At 37.8% G+C, this 21,058-nt stretch overlaps 1 protein-coding gene across 1 annotated transcript in view; it reads right to left on the bottom strand.

Annotated features, from left to right (window-relative positions):
* Dsc3 (desmocollin 3) overlaps positions 1 to 14,037 on the bottom strand; it is a 40,195-nt gene extending 26,158 nt beyond the window's left edge. The window contains exons 1-4 of the mRNA XM_027935730.2: positions 13,969 to 14,037; positions 8,179 to 8,263; positions 6,343 to 6,542; positions 4,983 to 5,102 (exon numbers count right to left, since the gene is read on the bottom strand). Of these exons, the coding sequence (XP_027791531.2) occupies positions 4,983 to 5,102; positions 6,343 to 6,542; positions 8,179 to 8,263; positions 13,969 to 14,037 (474 nt within the window). The remainder of the gene's footprint in view (positions 1 to 4,982; positions 5,103 to 6,342; positions 6,543 to 8,178; positions 8,264 to 13,968) is intronic.
* Between the last annotated feature and the right edge of the window lie 7,021 nt (positions 14,038 to 21,058).

Genomic DNA, 21,058 nt, shown 5'->3' with positions numbered 1-21,058 from the left:
TTTTTTGTTTTAAAGATAAGAATTCAATAGAAAAGAAAAATAATACCCATTGTTCGCAAGGTTGAGGCAAACAGGATCTCCCATACTGGTGGGGGAATTGAAATGTACACTAGAGAGAGGAGCTCACAAAATTACAAGAATGAGCTAGCTATAAGAAAAAACAGGAAAGATTCTTCCTGACAGAGAAAACAGGAAGTACAATGGAATCAGGCTAGGGCAGTCCCTAGGGTGTTCAAAGTTCTGCAAAAAAAGCCACTATTGTTGGAGCAGAAGAGCCAGGAGGAGAGTAGGAGATTAGCCAGTAATGAGATGAGAGGGGCCACATCAGGCAGGTGATTCCAAGGAAGCCAGATTTTCCTTGTAGAAAATGAAGATAGAAAGTCATTGATGACTATCAAAAAGAGTAACATTGATAATTTTTAAATGATTTTTTTAAAAAAATTAGACACTTAAAAACTTAAGTATTTTTAATTAAATCTTTTGAAAATAAATATTGTATATACAACATGATGAGTTGCCCTTATAGATATATATTGTGTGATGATTACCACAGTCAAAGTAACGAATCCAACAATCACCACACATCAGATTCCCAGAGCTCGTTCATCTTACAACTGACAGATTATACCCTTTGGACAACATCTTCCCCTTTTCTCCACCTCCCATGTCCCGGCAACCACACTTTTGTTTCTTTGAGTTTAACTCTTTTAGATCCCACAAGTAAGATCATACAGTATGTATCTTTCTCTGTCTGGATTTATTTCACTTAGCATAAAGTCCTCCAGGTTCTGTGTTGTTGCCAACTGTCGGGATTTCCTTTTTATGGATGAATAATACTCCGATAGGTGTGTGTGTGTGTGTGTGTGTGTGCATGTCTTGCATGCATCATGATGGTCTTCACACATTCATTTGTCAGTGGATAATCATGTAGTTTCCACAGCTTGAACATTGTGAAAAGGGCTACAATGAACATGGGGAGTACAGATGTCTCTTTGACCTGCTGATTTCATTTTCTTTGGGTAATACCCAAAGAAATATCCAGAAGTGGAGTTGCTGGATTATATAGTAGTTCTAGTTTTAATTTTTTAAAAAACTTCTATACAGATTTCCATAATGACTAATCAGTTTATAATTCTATCAGTGGTATACGAGTATTCCCTTTTCTTGACATCCTTACCAGCATTTTTTTGTCTCTCTCTCTTTTATATTTTTAATAATAGCCATCCTCACAGGTGTGAGGTGAAATCTCACTGTGATTATATTATGTGATAATTAGTGATGGTGAGCAACTTTTCATGCACCTGTTGATCACTTTTGTTTTCTTTGGAGAAATATCCATTAAGGTCCTTTGCCCATTTTTTAATCTGATTATTTGGCTTTTTGCTATTATATTATGTGAGTTACTGGTTAGTTTGGGTATTAATCCCTTACAGATAGCTTACATTTTTTCTCTCATTCCATAGATTGCCTTTTAAAGGATTGTTTTTCTTTTTTGCATTTCAAAAGGGCAATACTTGTTCCTTTGTCTGAAGTAAGGGAAGAAGTAGGGAGACCATTTTGAAAGTTACTACAAAAATTCAAGGGAGAGAAGATTGTTTATTAAACTATCAGTAGCAGGAGGAGTGGTGAAAAATGGTTAGATTCTGGATACAATTGAAAGGTCCGGTCAATAGATTTGCCAATGGGTTGGATATGTGGAGTTAAGTATAAGTCAAGCATGATACCATATCAGAGGGTGATATGGTATCACCTACTATCTCTTCTGCTTATCTTCCTTAGTATTAGAATTTATAGCTGAACACAAAGATACCCAGAAGAAAGGTATTCCTCAGTCTCCTTTAAAATTAGGTAAGATCACGTGGAAAGTTCAGGTCCACAGGATGTAGATAAAAATAATATAAATGGTAATTATAAAATAGATTTTAAAAGAGTAAAAATAAAAATAGCTGTGCAAAATCCAGGCTGTGCTCTAAAAAAAGAAGATGAAGTATGTCCTTACTTTCTAAGATGAAGTAAATGAGTTTTCAGGTGTGGTCAAGATAAAAAATAAAAAAGCCAGTCAGGCATAGTGGTGCAGTCCTGTAATCCCAGCAACACAGGAGGCTGAGGCAGAGGATTGCAAGTTCAAAGTCAGCCTCCCCAATTTAATGAGGTCCTAAGCAACTTAGCAAGACCCTGTCTCAAAATAAAAAATAAAAAGGGCTTCAGATGTGGCTCAGTGGTTAAGCGCTACTGGATTCAATCCCTGGTACCAAAAAAAAAAAAAAAAAAAAAAAAAAATCCTAGGTCCCTCGTGTTGCCTCACTTTAGAGCCTTGTTACTAGGTCACTCTTTCGTGGAATAGTAAGCCTCTGTCTTGCTTATACCACTATTATTTTGGATTTCAGTAAAATGTAACCATGCCAGTGTCCTACAATAATCAAAAACTTAAAACTTAGCTAAGAGAAGAAGAGGTGGACTTAGTACATTGGGACTCAACATCTATTTCATATTCCTTCTACTGTGTCCTCTGATAGTGTAGATGCTGGAAAGAGTCAGACAAAACCCCCCCAAAAAATGTTAAAATTTCTAGCATCTCAGTAGCCAGAGTTCTATACTGAAATAGGGACTGTCAGATGTGCTTGTGCAAGATTTGGACCCTTTTAATTGAGGCAGATTTTTTATTTCTGCTGCTTCTACTGTTTTTGCTATTTAGCTGCAATTTTCTTTCTTTCTTTTTTTTTTTTTTTTTCCTGTATCAACAGAAGTTCTAGTATCTATTCACTAACTTGGTGGAGGTGGAGAGAGACACTATGGTCAATCTGTAATGTTGGTTAGAATGGCGCAGAGTTACTCTGGAGCTACATGAGGAGGAGCAGCCTTCTGGCTGTGCTGTTTCTCTGACCATAGCAGTGGCACTCTGGTTCAGAATCAGTGTCTTCTCTATCACAAGGAAAGCAAAATGACCCCTGGTGGTAGGTTCTGTGATGTGGCTAGTTTGGGATTTCTTCCTGAAAGCTCAAACTAAATTTTGTTTCTTCAGCCCTCCTAACAATTCTTTACAGTGTTGGACCTACTGTAATAAATCCCAATCTGTTGTCTACTTGGAGAGACGTGTGCTCTTTCCAACTAAAACCTTAGGATGAAACACACAGGAATGACCCGGAATTACTAAATGAAGTGGGAAATGTTTTTGGAAGAAAAACCAAAACTTTCATATGTATATGCAAGTTTAAATTTTAAAATGTGTATTAAACTCCTAAGTGGAAATGTTAAGTTAGGCAGATTGAGCTGGAAATATGAAGGCTCCAGTCTCCCATGTGTGAGCCATGTACATAGAGCCATGAGAAGAGATGAGACCAATAAAAGAGTACACATAAATAAACAAGAAGCAAGTTCATGGCTGAGCCCTGGCGCTCTCTAAAGTTTAGAGACTGACTGAGGAAGGAGGATAAAGAAGAGCCCCAGAAAGAAAAAAAAATTTTAAAAAAGCCAATGAAAAAATTGGAAAACTGGTTGAATGGTTTGCTAGAAGCCAAGTAAGGAAAAGGTTTCCGAGAGGGAAGGGTCAGGTATGTCCAATGTATATATTTCAAGGAATTAAGGACAGAGAGGTTTAGTAATGCAGTGACTAAAACTATCTATGATCAGGATAAGTTCAAAAATCAGGAGTCATTTCTCAACATGCCTCATCACTGTTTAAGGTAAGATATTCAGGAGGAAGAAGAAAGGGTCAAGTGCTGGGTAGAACAAAAACTGAGTGGGGGACTGGGGATGTGGCTCAAGTGGTAGCATGCTCGCCTAGCATGCATGAGGCACTGGGTTCAATTCTCAGCACCACATAAAAATAAAGATTATGTCTACCTAAAAAACTAAAAAATAATTTTTTTTTAGAAAAAAATAAAAACAGAATATTGAAAAGTTAAATAAGTGGCACACAGATCACAACAGTCTTAAAAAGCAATCGCAGTAAAGAAATTTAAGGGACAAAGAAACAAGCACGAGGCCATAGACTTACTTCAGCAATTGCTTTCATAACCATGCTCCATATAAAGCATGTTTAAACCTGATCCTGTTTCTATACTGCTTAAATTGTCTCCCTGATTTTAAGATGCAGTGGAACTTCCTAGGAAAATGCACAGGGCTTTTCGCGCTTTGATACATACCTGCTGTTTCTGCCCCTTCCCTCTGCTCCACCCTTATCATGCCTGGGAGCAGTGCTCCAGTGCTCCTTTAAGGGGCCAGGCTTGCTCTCATTCCTCTCATCTCTGTACTTCCCTCTACTTCCCTCTTCTTCCACAATTATTTACCTGCACAGAACTGTCCCATCCTTCAGGTCTCAATTCAAACAACTCTTCCCTTGAGCTCTTTCTTGTTTTCAATACCTGATCTGAGGACTTGGTGTTTAACACATGCATTACCAGCTAACTCTAATGGTTACATCTCTGACATTGAAGTCCTTACCAGGAGTTATAATCATTTATCTATTTCTACCTCCTTTTGCTAAGTCAATGAACTACACAGAGCAAAGGCCAAGACTAAACTTGTTTCCATCTTTAATACCTAAAGCAATGCCTGCCACAGAACATAGTAGGTGCTCAATAACTATCTGCTAAATGAATGAATAAGTGAATAAAGATCATTCAATGGCTATAGAATCCATCTGATATCATCAGTATTTTAATAACTTTTTGACTTTGTTTTTTATTATACTTCATAAACATATTTAATCAATTTATTTATTTATGTGTTCTTTTTAGATATATGTGATAGTAGAGATGTATCTTGACGTGCTAGACATATACGAAGTATAACTTAGATCTAATTCAGATCCTTTTCTTGTGGTTGTACACAATGTGGAATTACACTGGTAGTATATTCATTTATGAACATAGAAAATTTATGTCTGATTCATTCTACTGTCTTTACTATGACCTTCTAAACCTGAACAAAAAAGACTCTCATAAATAAAACACTCATAAACAGAAAAAATATAGACCTACTTGTTGAAGAAACAGAGGGAAGGGGCCCAGGGAATTCTCTTGCATTGAACAAGGAATAGGTGCCCATCTCCTCTTGGCTCTCCTGAGAACAGTTTCTTTAGTGTGTCTTTTCTTCAACATCTGAATTTAAAGAAAGAATACATAAACAAAAGCATCACAGTCTGCTTTATTGTAAAATGGTGGGCAGCCTATAAACATAAAGTCTCTCTAGAGGTTCCCATAGGAATTTCCATGCTCAAGTTAAAACCAATTAATAAATCTTTGCTCATTATACAAGAATGTATACAGATATTAAAGATTTCTTGACTAGAAAATTTCCTTTGCATACCTTCCCAGCGCTGACCATACTTATAGGTTAGGAAAATCACTATACTCTTAGTTCTACTCTGGCCTAAATAGAGAATGCATCCTCTCTATAACCATCAGTAGGAAGTGAGGGTGTGAAACTCAGCAATAGGGCACTTTCCTAGTATGCTCAAGGCCCTGGATTGGATCCCAGCATGGCAAACAAAAATAAAACAAAACAAAAAGAACCCTCTCACTCTGCACAGCACTTATCTGTTCTTCCTGTAAAAGCCTCACATTCTCATGTGAACCACAAAAATAATATGTGTGTCCTTCACTGCCTTAACACTCTATCTACACTTTCCTATATGGTAGCCACTGGCCATCATTAGCCATGGGCTTATTTATATTAACTATAATTAAATAACATGAAAAGTTCTATCCATCAGCTGCACTAGTCACATGTCTCAGTAGTCATTTTTACTGGACTACCATACCAGACAGTGCAGATCAGAGAATATTTCTGTCATGACAGAAAAGTTCTATTGGACATTTTAGTGATATTCATTTCATTTCAGGATGTATAGCAAGGGAGACATTAGATTTGATGAAAATAAATAATTATATTAAACACTGAGTCAAGTGCTAAGCAGTCATTTTAATTAACTTTATCATTTGTGCAGTTAACATAGAATAGGAGTAACACGATCTAAGCTTTCAGCATTTTGTGAGTTCCTTCACATCCCCATTCATCATGATTTTTTTTTATTGTTTGCACTAATAAAAAAAACCTCAATGCTATAATAGTACAATTGCCAAATTGATGATGGGCATAAAAGTCATTAACCAAAATTTAGAGATGGAAGAAAACTTCACAGAGGGGGTATCCCTTAGATTTTAACAGAGTAAAACCAAAGCCAGTGTGTAGTGGTGTGGAGAGAAAGAGAAAAGGGGAGAGAGGGTAATGGGAAGAGGAAAGGAAGGAGAGGAAAATATACTATTTATCCTTTGGTCCTCTTGGCAATTTTTAATGAGTGTGTTTTACTGAAAAAAAAATCATGCCTGTATGATGTACCTTTTTCTGGTGTTCCAGGAGCACATAAATCTCTTTCAGGGTCTGTGTCTTCCTGTCAGAAAGTCCTATGGTGAATGATCTTTTCTCACTAGACAACACAATGGCCCTGGCTGTGTATACGGAACCATCATCCAGAACTCTGAAATCAGGATCATTTGACTGGATGGAGTCTGCAGACCTGAGACATTCCTTCAAATCAACTGCAGATAAAAAAAAAAAATTATAAGGTAGAAACACCTGCAAAAAGAAAAAGTATACTAAAATCATTTCTATAATATTCCAGAACACCAAGAAGTGAAATTATATAAACCACTTTATATTTAATAAATATATGAACTAGTCCTCTTACATTATTAGAAAATGTTATTCTAATTAAAAAATAATTCTCAATTGCATATTTCTATCAAACACGGTGTCTTAAGCCTTAATAAGCTTCTCATAGGCTTATGAAAGTGACCTTCCAATTAAAGAGGAGTAGGCATTTAAATAGTGACAAAGTTGAGCTACACACCCCCACATACACCTGAATAAACACACAGAAAAGTTTCCCTTAACAATACACTGTAAGTCTTTTAAGTTGTCTTCACTCAGAAATTTTACACATGAGCACAAAGAACAATGGGGTTAGGCAAACAGTCAAGAAAGAAGAATCAACCTTTGAATTCTGCCCATTGGCTCTCTTCTGTGTACTTTCCCCCCATGAGTCCAAGGTTGTATGTATGGGGTCTGACTTTCTGGTATCCCACTAAAAACTCTACATGGTGTCTTCCCTCCCTAGAAATTCTGACCTTTAGTAAAAGATAATGGAAATATATAAATATATCTGGTTTTCATCCCATTCTTTATCTACATACTTTTGAAGAATCCAGACAGATAAATTAATAATTGAGTATTAATTACATTAATCCTCCCAAAGGATCCATATAATATATATATATATATATATATATATATATATATATATATATATATATATATATATATGTAGTACTTTCACTTTAATCTGAATCTGTCACAGGAGGAGATGTTTAGCCAAAATAAGTGAATATTTCTCTTATTCTCACATTTTTAGCCAAATGATAAATTCTGATGTATTCCCCTAAAGAAATACCCCAGACCTCTCTATATCCATTCGTTTTTTTCCTCCCCATAGGAATAAAGTTGTCATTTGTTTACAAAAGTTATCTGAGGGTCTTTAACTAGTAATGAAATATTTTGTTGAAAAAGTAAGATTTGATATCTCTGGAAGACACTATACCTTAAAAAAAAAAAAGTCATGATGCTTCCCTCCAATATTCTCCGCATCTACTAGGACAGCCCCTCTGAGCAGAGCTAGTTTTGAATGGAATGACTCACATTTTTATGTTGCTCAATGTAGCAAAAGCACTGATTAAGATACTGCTCTGATTCTCTCAGCTCTTCATATATATTTCTCTAATGCTTAGAAATCTGAAATACTGAAAGAATTATGCTTTATGTATAATTCTTTGTGGAATTTTTAAACTATTAAAACACAAATGACTACAAAAACATGGATGAGAACACTTATGCTAGAACCAAAAGAGTCATAAAAAGCAAAGAAAATGTTTAAAATAATTTTGAATTTTGTATACTTACAGTTAGATTCAGGCCAATTCCAGAGAGGCAAAGATAGTATATTGTATCCTTTCAAGCCTGAGTAAACTAAATTTATATTTTTAAAAGATTGTTTTGCAGGGTTCAGGGTGTAGATCAGTGGTAGTGCACTTGCCTAGCATGAGTGAAGCCTTGAGTTCAAACACAGTATCATATTAAAAAAAATTAAAAACATAAAGAGATTGTTTTGCAATTTCTCACCTCTGCCAATCAATTTGTCTGCCTCTAGCTTAGAGGGTACATTAAATATCACCCTTTTGCAGGCTTCACCAGCAAAAGTGAAGACCTAGAATAAACAAAGAACACATTAGTACAGTACAGAGTAAAGAACAAAAACCACCTGAGAATCTCAATAAATGTTGAACAAGCAATTGACAAAAATCTAAGGGAACTTGCTCAATGTGATAAAGGGCATCTATGAAAAATTTGCAACTAATTCCAACTTAATGAAGAAACTTTCCTCTTACATCAAGAAAAAGATAATAATGTTCACTATCACTACTTCTATTCAACATTGTACTGGCAATTAAACAAGACAGGGTAATTACACAAGAAAATAAAATTAAACCCAAATTGAGAAGGAAGAAGTAAAATTATCTCTATTCACAGATAACATAATCTTGTTTGTAGAATCTCCTAAGGAGTCCATTGAATAACTATTCCCCCACCACAAAAAAAAAAAAAAAAGTTAATGAATTCAGCAAGGCTGAACTGGATACAAATGAACATACAAAAATTAATTACATCCCTGTACACGAGCAATGAAAAATCTGAAAACAAAACTAAACAAAGTAGAATGACGTGAGTAGAAAAGGTCTGCAGAGCTGAGGCACTCCTTCAAATCAACTACAAATAAAAATTGCAATATCACTTGCAATCCACATGCAATATAATCAGAATAAAATATTTTGGGATAAATTTTGTCAAACAAGTACAGAATTCTTTATGAAAACAATAAAATTTTAGTGAAAAAAAACTTAAAAAGACCCAAATAAGTGGAGATGCATCTATATTCACGGATTAAAAGACATATTCCCCAAACTCATGTACAGATTTAATAAACCCCTATCAACATCGCAGCTATCTTTTTCTTTTTTTTTAAGAAGCTGAAAATTGATCCTTATTGAAATGCAAGGGAGTCCAAATAAACTTGACAAAGAACAAAGTTGGAAGACTTACATTTTCCATTTTCAAAACTAATTATAAGGTTAAATAGATGCCAGAGTCTGAAATGGCAATAAGATAATTATGTGGATAAGTGGAGTAGGATTAAAATTCTGGAAATAACTTCACTTGTTGTTAGCTTCCAGAAAGTTCAAGAGAAAGAAATCTGTTTAACACATAGTGCTGAGAAAATCAGATATCCTCATTCAGTGAAAGTGAATATGAACCCCCAAATTATACCACACACAAAAATTAATTCAAAATGGATTGCGGACCCAGATGCAAAAACTAAAACTATTTAAAGGGAAACTTGAGAGTAAACGTCCATGTTCCTGAGTCAAGCAACAATTTATTGGATATAACACCAAAAACACAGTGATAAACAACACAATCAAAATTTAAAATGTTTGCTTTTCAAATGATATAAGCAAAGTGAAAATATAACTCAGCGAATGAGAGAAAATATTTTCAAATTATATAACAATAAGTGACCTATATAAATAATATATGAAGATACCTTATATCCCAATAACAAAATGACACAAAAGTAGGCCAAGAATTTGCATAGATATTATGTAAAGAAGATATATAAATGGATCTTACATAGATTAAAAGAGGCCCAGCCTCATTAGGCATTAGGAAAATACAAATTTAAACCATAATGAGATACCTGCTATGATGGCTAAAATAAACAAGAGAAAAAACAATCAGTTGTTGATGAGGTTGTAGAAAAAATGAGAACTTCCTGCATTGATAGTGGAAATGTAAAGTGGTGCAAATACCTGGGACACAGATCAGTAGCTCCTCAAAGAGTTAGGCATAAACTCAGGCTATGATTCTGTAATCCTACTTTGTCTAAAAGAAATGAAAACCTATGTCTCCATAAAAGCATGGACATGACTATTCACAGCAGCATTATTCACAATGACCAAGAAGTATTAAAAAAACTCTCACGTATATCTACTGATGAATGGATAGCAAAATGGTAAATATTGGTAAAGTGGAATATTATTCAGCTATAAAAAGAAACAAATGCATGCTACTACATAGACAAATAATTATTCCCAGTAAAAATAAGTGAACAAAAGGTTCCTGTTGTATAATTTCATTTACATGAAATATCCCCACCAAAGCAACTGACTAGATAGAGACAGAGTAGTAGTTGCCTAGGACTGGGAGTAGAAATGGAAAGGGATTGTAATGGGCATGAGCATTCTTTTTAAGGAAATGGAAATGTTATAGTAATGGTTGTTCATTCTGTGGACTTGTTAAAATTTATATTCAGTACTGAAAGGAAAAAAAAGAAATATATGTGGTATCTGAAATGTAAAGGGGATTCTCTTGACTGAGCAAAAAGATAACAAAATTTTAATTTTTTTTATTTCTCTTGTGGACACTTGCCTTCTACAAAATGGAAATAGGACCTTTCAAATTCTTAGCACTTGGAAGGTAAATGGCAAAATTTACTTCTTTATATTCAAAGTACTTAGATCATTCTAATAAATTTCCTTATAACCAATCTCATTTTAAGATGGAAATTCTGGTTTAAAGGAAAGTATGATTAATTGCAGGTGCCATATATGGAAGACAGCTGCTGTGGGGATGACAACAGAACCAAAAAATGTGCATGGGTGTACATTCATTTAGTCATTCAGAGGTGGCTTCTGGATCTAGCTGCATCTCAATATGAACATCAACAATTTCGTTTTACAAAAGTAACTAATAATGCATCAGTTTAAATATATACTAAAATTTGACTTTCTTAAGATTGTGGCTGTAAAATGAACTCCTTCTCATTTACTTACTTTACTTGCCTAAATCTTTTTTGTTGTTGTTGTTGTTGTTTTGGTTTTTGGCAAGCATATAAGTCAGTATAAATTGTTGTGTTCTCTTCTATTTTAAAAAGTATGGGTATGTCAAAAAAGTCTCATAAAGGAGTCACACACCATTCTCATTGATCAATGTTATAAAACCTGAAAAGATGGAATGCACACTTGTCAACACCAGGTGTAGGTAAAGTTCATATATATCCCAAGAGGGAAAAGTACAATAGTGTATGGAGGAGGGGTTCATATGCCCAATGTTACCACTTTAGTTTCTTTGGAAGAAAAGTCCTCTTAGCCAAATGATACACTATATCCAAAAATATATCATTTATAGCATATAAATGGGAATGATACCATTCTCAAGGTAGATTTGATATGGAGAACACTATTAAACACATATTTTAAAGAGTCCTACTATTTGTAACATTGAGAAGACAACTTATCTAATGAAAACTAGTTTTCACCATCCCTAATAATTTTTTTTACATTAAAAGAGAAAACACTCTGGGGTTGTGTTTCAGTGGTAGAGGGTTTGCCTAGACCCTGGGTTTGATCCTCAGCACCACGTAAAAATAAACAAATAAAATGAAATTATTGTGTCCAACTATAATTAAAAACTAAATTGAAAAAAAAAAAAAAACCCTCTGGCCAGACACAATGGGTAAGCCTATAATGCCAGCGGCCCAGGAGGCTGAGGCAGGAGGATTGCAAATTCAAAGCCAGCCTTAGCTATGGCAAAGCAACTCAGTGAGACCCTATCTCTGAATAAAATACAAAGTAGGAGGGTTGGCCTAGTGCCCCTGAATTCAACCCCCATACAGCCCCCCCTCCCAAAAAAGAGAGAATAAACACTCAGAAAGACACTTAAAAATTTTAAATAGTGAGATTGCTGAACATGTTTCTTTCCTATTTTTCTTCTCTCCTCAGTTTGTGTGTGTGTGTTCAATAGAAACTCTCTGATAGCAGTTTATAGTATGGTTGAGGAAAGAACAGAGGGAAAGAGAAACAGGAAAAGAAAAGTGCAAATTGGGAAAATTCCTCTACCTTCTGGAACAGCTCCGTGAGAAGGCTACCGTGTTAGAAATCTCAGATTTGTGTTAAGACTTCCTTTGAAAAGCTTTCTCCTTAGAACAAGCAATTGTTTTTGAAGAGACCCATTAGTTTCTAGAATATGAACAGTTTTTCTAAAATGATATGCCATTAATGACATACTCAAAGTGGGAAGAACATACAGAAAAGAGAGGATCAATTGAGTTCTTAATGTACCCATCAGGACCCAAAGAATTTGTAAATTGAGGGTTGCAGATGAAAGAAATTACCATTCTGTGTAAGCTCTCCAGGTCTCCAAATATACTTACTTAATTTTAGTAAGTACACTACTAAAATTCCTTTTTAAAATAATCCTGAAGGAGTATGTCCTAGACCAGAGCTGGAGCTTTCTCTGTTTCACTTCTACCCACTTTGGCACTGGTACTGCCTACCCCTATTGTGACTCTGGGTCAGGACAGCTAGGTGTCTTCCGCACCCTCCCCTGGAGCAAACACTGGGAATCTGGAAACATAGTACCTGCGGTTTCTTCTCCCCATTCCCTAATCCCTTCTCAGAGAAAACACAAAACACCAAATTAAAGGTTTTTCATAGAAATGCAGGAAATGTCTTCAAAATATCACAGAATACATTTTGCCAGCAGTTCCCATGTGTAAGGAGTCAGTTCTTGAACTCATTTTGTGGGAACGGTTGCAGAGCTGGTCATGCCCTTGTTTGTACAATTTCTTGCCTGCAGATATATCTTAGATCACAACTACTAACCCAGTATTCATAGCTCTCCCATTTAAAGACAGAATAAAGTTTGGACCCACTCGTCCTACTTGAGGGTGAGGGAGTCCCAAGACCGGCTTGGCCACAGTGAACCCACTTGGTAGACACAGTCCTTTCACCCTCCAGACCTCATGCCCATGTTTGGACAAGAGGAAGTCTGTAGCTCTTTCCCCTAGGTCCCAAGTGTCACTCTGGTTAGGTGTGAAGTTTCACAGATAACTGCTGTCAGATTTCCCAATTTTTATCAAGTCTCCTTGGGTTCTTTGAGAACTTCTTGTCCAAGTGAAACTTGTCCTCAGCCAAAAGGCAAAGAAACCCTTAGTGGGTCTCTGCAGGGCCAAAGGGCTTCCCAGAGCCGGACTAAGTACCACCCATCCCACTGCTTCCCATCTCATCCCAACCGACCTTGATTTCATTCTTAAGCTTCACTCCAGTCCTAGCCACCGGGCCATCCGTGCTACCACCATGTCCCCAAGAGCAACCCTTGCCCAACCTTCCCACACCCTCGCTCCCCAGACAGACATCGATCGCTGCGGGCTGGGTGACAAGGGGGGTGGATAGTTTGGGCGAACTCCTGAGTAGCCTTTAGGAGACGCGTAGCCAGGAAACCCGTTTCTCTGAGAAACCCCCACAGGGTACTCAGGGGCACGGGTCCGACCACTCCATTCACAAACGTCCCCATTCGAGGTCAACAGGAATCTTAGAGCAGGGCAAGCAGTGGCAGTTTGTTGAGCCCCATCTCACGTCTGTCTTTGCTCCTTCCACGATCCTAACTGACCAACAATCATCCTTTGTCCCTCTCCACCCAAAGGCGCGCCCTGTTACCTTTACCATCCCACCCTGCGAGCCAGAAGATTATAGCGATTCCCAGTTCCCTGCCCACCCACGACGGCTCTCAGCCAAGTGCGGAGAAGTTGGAAAGCAACGCATGATTCACACAATTAGGCTAAAAAAATCTGAGTATACAGCTACCCCTCAAGGATCCGTTTTCTTTCTCCACCCCAAGACTGAACTTGGGTCCTGTATCTTGCTCGGCAGAACTGAACCGAACAGTGAATGTTACCTTTGGGTCCATTTTGTCCCCTACCACCCCATCACACCCACCCGCAGCGACCACGACTGATCGACCCCCTTCGCCATCCCGACTCCATAATTAAGATAGGGACCGGGACCGATGGCTCACCAAGAGGGTCAGCAGCAGTTGCATGCAGAGGGCTTCATACAGTGGCCCCCGGAGACCGGCGGCGGCCATCCCTGCCTGCGCGGGACAGTGGCAGGAGAATGCGGGCGCAGGGCGGCGAAGCCCAGAGCAAAGGCGCGGGAGGAGCTTTGCTGGCTGTTGCTTGTCTTGTAGTCGCTTTGGCCTCTCTCAGGCTTGTCTGCCCGGGAGCGTGTTCTCTCCTGAAACGGGATTGGACCCAGGAGACGTAGAGCAGCCCCTCCTAGTTATTTCTCAAGTTTTATCACCGCGGGAGCCGCTGGGGAGCTGCCCGAGCCTGCCATCTCTCTCCCCGTGGCCGTCCAGGAGGGCGCTCGCTCTCGGGAAAGCGGTCCCAGGCCCACCCTCTACCCGCTCTCCCACACCCCTTGTCTGCCCAGCGGGGAAGCCGCCCAGATCGTCCCGGGGCGTCACCATCGCTGACGCTGCGCTGCGCTGAGCATTCCCACTGCAGAACCCAAATCTGCCTGTCCCAACTCGGGCCCTCCTAGGTGCCAAGAACATCTTGTGATTGGATCAGCAGTTTCTCCCTTCAACTCCTGAACAAATTCTGGGCAATGTCGTGTTTAAACAAACAACAACAACAATATATATATATATATATATATATATATATATATATATATATATATATATATATATATATATATAATATATATATATATATAATATATTATATATATATATATTATATATATGTGTGTGTGTTGTCTCTGGAATGTGTCTAAGGGGCCACTATAAAGGACTGAAGGAAAATTATCTCAAGTGGCATGAATAAACTGGCATTCTGGTGTGCCAGATATTAAAACCAATGAAAAGAAATTCAGATCCGATCATTTTTTTACACACCCAAAATGATAGTGATTATACTAAGAGCTTATTTAATGACAAGTTTCGTGGACTTATATGAATCTTCTAAGAAAAAAAAAATGTCCTTAGATGTGTATATTAGTATCTGGTGCTTACTTCCATAATTGTACTAAGATGAATATTTTCAGTTTGTGGTTGAAGGAAAATCTGGTGCCCAAAACCTACTAGAAAATGAGGCCCTCAAATTTAATATCGTTCAGTATTTATCAAGTTCCAAAGTCCACCAGGCCTTACCTGGAGGTTTGTAGGAAAGGAAACCCAGAACTGCCCAGAGCAATCTAGGAGGAAAGAAGGCTATCATCAGAGCATACAATGCATAGTTCATAACAGTACAGGTGATAATTCCTTAAGTTCTCTCTAAACTGAATTTTATGTCTTCTAATCCCCTACGAACTGGATACAGGAGCAAAACCATCTCAGAGATGTGTTGCTGCTCTTCAAAGACCATTCAAAAGTTTGGCGGTGAGAACCCTAGGACAGTCCAGAATCGTTAAAGAAGGGTATGATGGTCTTCATTCATTCCACCTTAGACCCCTAAGCCATGTGTTCCAGGAGGACTGGGGCTTCCCTGAAATTCCTGAATCTTAGCTATCAGGACTCAGACACCAGTTCAGCTGCCCAGTTTCATCTCTGCGGCACCTGACACAACCATCAGAGGAAATCAGTTTGAAAGGAACTTCCAGGCTCAGAGAAAGGGCTCCAGACTTCTTTCCACTCCAGCATTTTCACTTCCCATCCTCCAAATATTTACCTTTGCCCATGACCTCAGAGATAGCTTCTCAAAGTTTCTTTCAGCCTCAGCCAGCTTTGGAAACACAAGTGGAATTGGCTTCTCTGAAACACAGATGAAGAAAGGAGATGCCAACACCAATCACCCAACAATCTCTCTGCAACTGTTAAAGAAAAGGGTTGGGCAAAGGGGTTGGAGAATTAAAGTAAAGGGCTAAGATGTTAGGAAATTTTGGAATAGAGGCTCAAACTCATCTGAAGAAGACCTTGAGGAAGCAAAGATACCTGAGGTAAGAACAGAGAAAGTGGGAGGGGTAAGAGAATGTTCCAGGGATTTCCTGGAAGAGGAGCAGGATGTGAGGAGCCCTGAAGAGACTTATGATCATTTTTTAGATCAAGGAAGCAGGAGTCAAAAAAATCTCATTCTGTCCAGATTCTGGCTGGGAATCCAGCCAAAATGAGACTCCTAACCAACCTTGCTGAGAAACTGGATTTCATTCTGATAGAAACAGAGTAGAAGTCCTCAGTATGTAAAAAGAGTTGCTAAGTGCTGTTAACAGAGTTGATCACTTTCAGTGAGTTTGTACATTATTAATGAACCTGTTTATAACTTAATTTGGATTTCACTTAGTATTCATATAGCACATGGTTTTTGATAGAATTTTCTCTATTTAAGTTTTCTTATGACTTCAACAGTATCTTCAAGTTAACTAATCTAACCTGATTAAGACTATCTTCCAAGTGACAAAAACTATAAAATTGCTGTCCTCTGGTGGTCTGGGCTATGCTGTCTGAAAGAGGATATTGTTAAGCTTGCTGATTACATGTCAACTGCTTTAAGCTTCCACATTTAGCTTCTACAAAGTAAAAGTTGTAATAATCTATTCTAGAAACACTGTATTAGAGATACTTGTATTAGAGATACTTGTAATTCATATTCCAAATATCCAGGTCCCACATGACTGTTAAATAACCAAAGGTAGTATTAGAAACTATTTTGAAATTTTCTCTTTTGTTAAGGCAATTACTTGTCTGTAATGAGTATATTAATCTAAGTTCTATTATAAAGCAATGCATGTTTATTAGAGAAAAATCTTTACACAGTTATAATGACAACCTAAAAATGTGCTAAAGATAAATGAAACTGCTAATATTTTTCCTGTGTAGGTTATAATTTAAGATGAGTTTGTTGAAAATGTATTTAAAATGTGAATTTCAGTTTCAATGAAGTTAAAATTGGAAGCTTTCTATAATAAAATTAATTTCAATCAGCATGAGACATATCTTTATTTTATTATCCTGTCCCCTAAGCAATACAGCCAGTTATGCTAAATGAATAATGGACCAAAGTGTGAAATTATCTTCCCTTGTTTTGGTTTTAGTGTGAAAGATAAGAGCAGCAATAAACAAAGGATCAAAAACTAGAAGAGATTTTAGGGGAAAAAAATAGCACAAACCAAGGAATCCAAGGGAATTGTAACATTTTTAGCAGGAAAAAAAAGCCTAAGATAATAGGAATTTCTGAGCATGAACTTAATCTTCTGACTTGATCTTACAAAGTGGAAACTGACCCCTGGCCCACTGACCCAGGCAGCCTTGTGCATTTCAAGGCCAACAGGTCTAACTCATCTCTGTCTTTTCATGGTCAGCCATGTGACAAATGTAGGCCACCTGAAATGCTTTATAAAATACTTCCCAGACAACCATATGATGTCAGAAACAAATTTGCTAGCAAGAAAAGTGAAATATATGAAAAGAAACTTAAATTAAAATCAAGTAAAAGTTCAGTTTGAATAGTTCTTGTGACACAAAGTCTGCCACGGATTGTTAGCTCATAAGCACTTTTGAAATATGATTTAAGATAAAAAGTTATGGTGTGACTAGAAGCCCTCTGCTAGCTCCTCAGAGCACCACTGAAAACAACCTTGACTTTCTGGTCATTTCAAAAGATTGCTGAAGCCTTGGGGATAATGGGAATCCCAAAGTCATTAGTAACCTATAAGTATTATATTGCTGCCCAGTGCAGGAGCCATCCCAGAATACTTGTCTACCTCTCCTGTCTTCCCAGGGCAAGCCCACTCTTCCCAGATCAAATTCCACCCAGACAGGAATGTTCCATATCCCAAAGAGAACCTCGATTCTAGACCAAAATGATCCCTGGTGTCCAGGGGGAAGAGAAGTTCCCCTTCTCTCTGCTTGGTGGTGGGTTTCCTCAAGTACTCCCAGGACTAACTTCTCCCTAGGGCACTGACAGCAGGACTATCCTTTTCAGTCTACAAAGGAGTGGCCTTTCACTAAAACCTTGACAACATTCATATAAAGTTTGACATGGCCAGGTGCCATGGCACACGCCTGTAATTCCAGCAGCTTGGGAGGCCAAAGCAGGAGGATTTCAAGTTCAAAGCCAGCCTCAGCAATTTTAGCAAGACCCTAAGCAACTTGGCAAACCCTGGATTCGATACTTGATACCAAAAAGAGAGAGAGAGAAGAGAGTTAGTTTAATACATTCATGCACTTTTCTCAAATTCATAATTATCCAATCTCCAGTAACACCGTGGCAGTAAATCCAATCCAGATAGGGCGTGCCAGGTTCAGAAAGGTTCCCTTCCAGTCAGTTAATTAATGAGTCAAGAAGTGTTACAATGGTTTTCTTCTTCCTCCTCTACAGTCTTCAGACTCCCTTACAAATATCCTTTTCTACAAGCAGTCCTTTTAGGGAGGGAGGAGCCTTTTCCCAGTGACTTGTCACTGAGCTGGAAGGAATGGTAATTTCCACACAGCAAACAAAGCCCTGATGCTGTGAGTGATAACTTACAGTAACTGAACAAAAGCAATGAAACAAAGCCCCGATAATGAGTGCATTTTTAGTCCCTCTCATTTGGAGTCATCTCATAAGTCTTCACTTGGGTTTCCTTCAGAGAGAAAGTCATCTCCTACTCAGTAAGAAAGAGACTTCTAGTTTTTCCCAGGTTTTCTCATGTCCCCAGGAGCCCATTGTGTATATCTGTCTGTAAAAAAGACATTGCTCAAGCATGAAGGTTACAGGTGTTGAGTGGGCTGACAGCCGGATCTCATGTGTCATTTATCCTGGAGTCATTCCCTGAATCACTGTCCCATCAGCCGTCTCTTTTCCCAGAAGTTTAGGAGGATCATCCCGCAACATCAGCCTCGGGAAGTGCCACATCTTCTAACTCAGGAGTAGAGAAGTAGCTTTTCCCTACAAGCTACTTATGGGTAACACATTTTTAAAATATTTAATTGATTTTATTTTTTAAATACATGGCAATGGAATGCATTACAATTTTTATTACACATATAGAGCACTATTTTTCATATCTCTGTTTGTATATAAAGTATTTTCACACCAATTCATGTCTTCATACATGTGCTTTGGATAAGGATGTCTATCACATTCCACCATCCTTGCTAAACCCCCTGCTCTCTCCCTACCTCTTCCAACCCTGTGCCCTATCTAGAGTTTGTCTATTCCTCCCAAGCTCACCCTCCCTACCCCATTATAGGTCAGTCACCTTATATCAGAGAAAACATTTGGCATTTGTTTTGGGGGGATTGGCTAACTTCACTTAGCATTATTTTCTCCAACGCCATCCATTTACCTGCAAATGTCATGATTTTATTCTCTTTTATTGCTGAAAAAAATATTCCATTGTGTGTGTGTGTGTGTGTGTGTGTGTATATATATATATATATATATATATATATATATATATATATATCACATTCTTTTAATCCATTCATCTACTGAGGGGTATCTAGGTGGGTTCCACAGTTAAGTCATTGTGAAGTGTGTTACTATAAACACTGATGTGGCTGTGTCCCTGTAGTATGCTGTTTTTAAGTCCTTTGGGTATGAGAAATGCAAATCAAAACTACTCTAAGATATCATCTCACTTCAGTCAGAATGGCAGCTATTATGAAGACAGACAATAATGAGTGTTGGCAAGGATGTGGGGAAAAAAACACACCTATATATTGCTGGTGGGACTGCAAATTGGTGCAGCCAATATGGAAAGCAGTATGGAGATTCCTTAGAAAACTGGGAATGGAACCACCATTTGACCCACCTATCTGTCACCTTGATCTATACCCATTGGGTAATACATTATTAAACTCAACATTCATTCATTTCTTACTTTCTTCACTAACAATTATGTATCAATTAATTTTATTTACCTTAAGATATATTCATCTCAATTTGTCTTTTCTTTTCATCCTGCTGTTTGCTAAGCCCTTATATTACTAGATGAGAAGCTTTCCACCAGTCAGCATTGTAGTGTTCACTGAACAGGCCCCACGCCACATTAATTAGTACTTTTCTTGCATTGCTTTCAAGAATCACATTAATGTCTGCCTTTCCATGTTATAAAAAGTGACATACTACCCTAATAGGCAGGCACTAGTCTTAACTTGTAGATGTCTATATAGGGCTCTACCAGATTGCTGTTCTTCTAAAAACACCTAATCCAGAGATTCTTCCTTAACATCAAGAAAACTTAGGAGCCAGCAATCTGCCTACTGGGTATGTAGGTATGTACCAGAATGGCTATTTTGTTCCCTCTTTCTAGTAAGATTTCAGTGTTCTTGACATTCAATAAAATTGGCTGTTTCTCCTAGTTTTCAAGTTCTGTTTAGATGTTGATCAGGGAAAATCCTGGATTTAACTATAATGCTTCACTTGTAAAAGGTGGTAAATAATTTTGTTTTTAAAATAAATGATTCCAACATCAAAGAGACACTAGCCAAAAGAGCATCCTTATATCCTTCACAAGATAGCATTAAGTGGTTGTTATGGTTTAGATATGAAGTCTCTCCCAAAAACTTACACGTGAGATAATGCAAGAATGTTCAGAGGTGAAATGATCAGATTATGAGAGCTATAACCTAATCAGTGAATTAATCCACTTGAATGGATTAACTAGGTGATAATTGTAGGTAGGCGTGGCTGGAGGAAGTAGGTCATGGGGGTGTGTCTTTGGGGTTTGTATTTTGTTCCAGCGAGCTGAGGTCTCTGCTTCCTGGCTGTCATGAAAGTAGCTACTTTCCTCCACCACACCCTTCCACCATGATTTTGTGCCTTACTTTGGGCCCAGAACTATAAAGTCAGGCAACCATGAACCAAACCTCTGAAACCATGAGCCAAAATAAACTTTTTGTCCTCTAAGTTGTTCTTGTTGGGTATATTGCTTAGTGACAGAACACTGACTAAAACAGTAGTGATCAAATATTATCAGGAAAAATTTCTCAATTCTGTAATGATGAATTATCTGACTTCAACTGTTGATGTTCCAAAGGTCTAAGCAAAGATTGGACTCTTCTCTTTGCCCTGTTCCTGATATGCCGCAGTCTGGCTGGGCACAATCAGGAGCCACTTGTCAAAAGAAACTAACTTTATTTTTAGAACCACACAGGCCAAACAAAATAGCCTCTCAGGAAA

Source organism: Marmota flaviventris, chromosome 16, assembly GCF_047511675.1.
Source record: "Marmota flaviventris isolate mMarFla1 chromosome 16, mMarFla1.hap1, whole genome shotgun sequence".
In the NCBI taxonomy this organism is placed as follows: Eukaryota; Metazoa; Chordata; class Mammalia; order Rodentia; family Sciuridae; genus Marmota; species Marmota flaviventris.
This window is presented reverse-complemented; position numbering and strand designations above follow the sequence as displayed.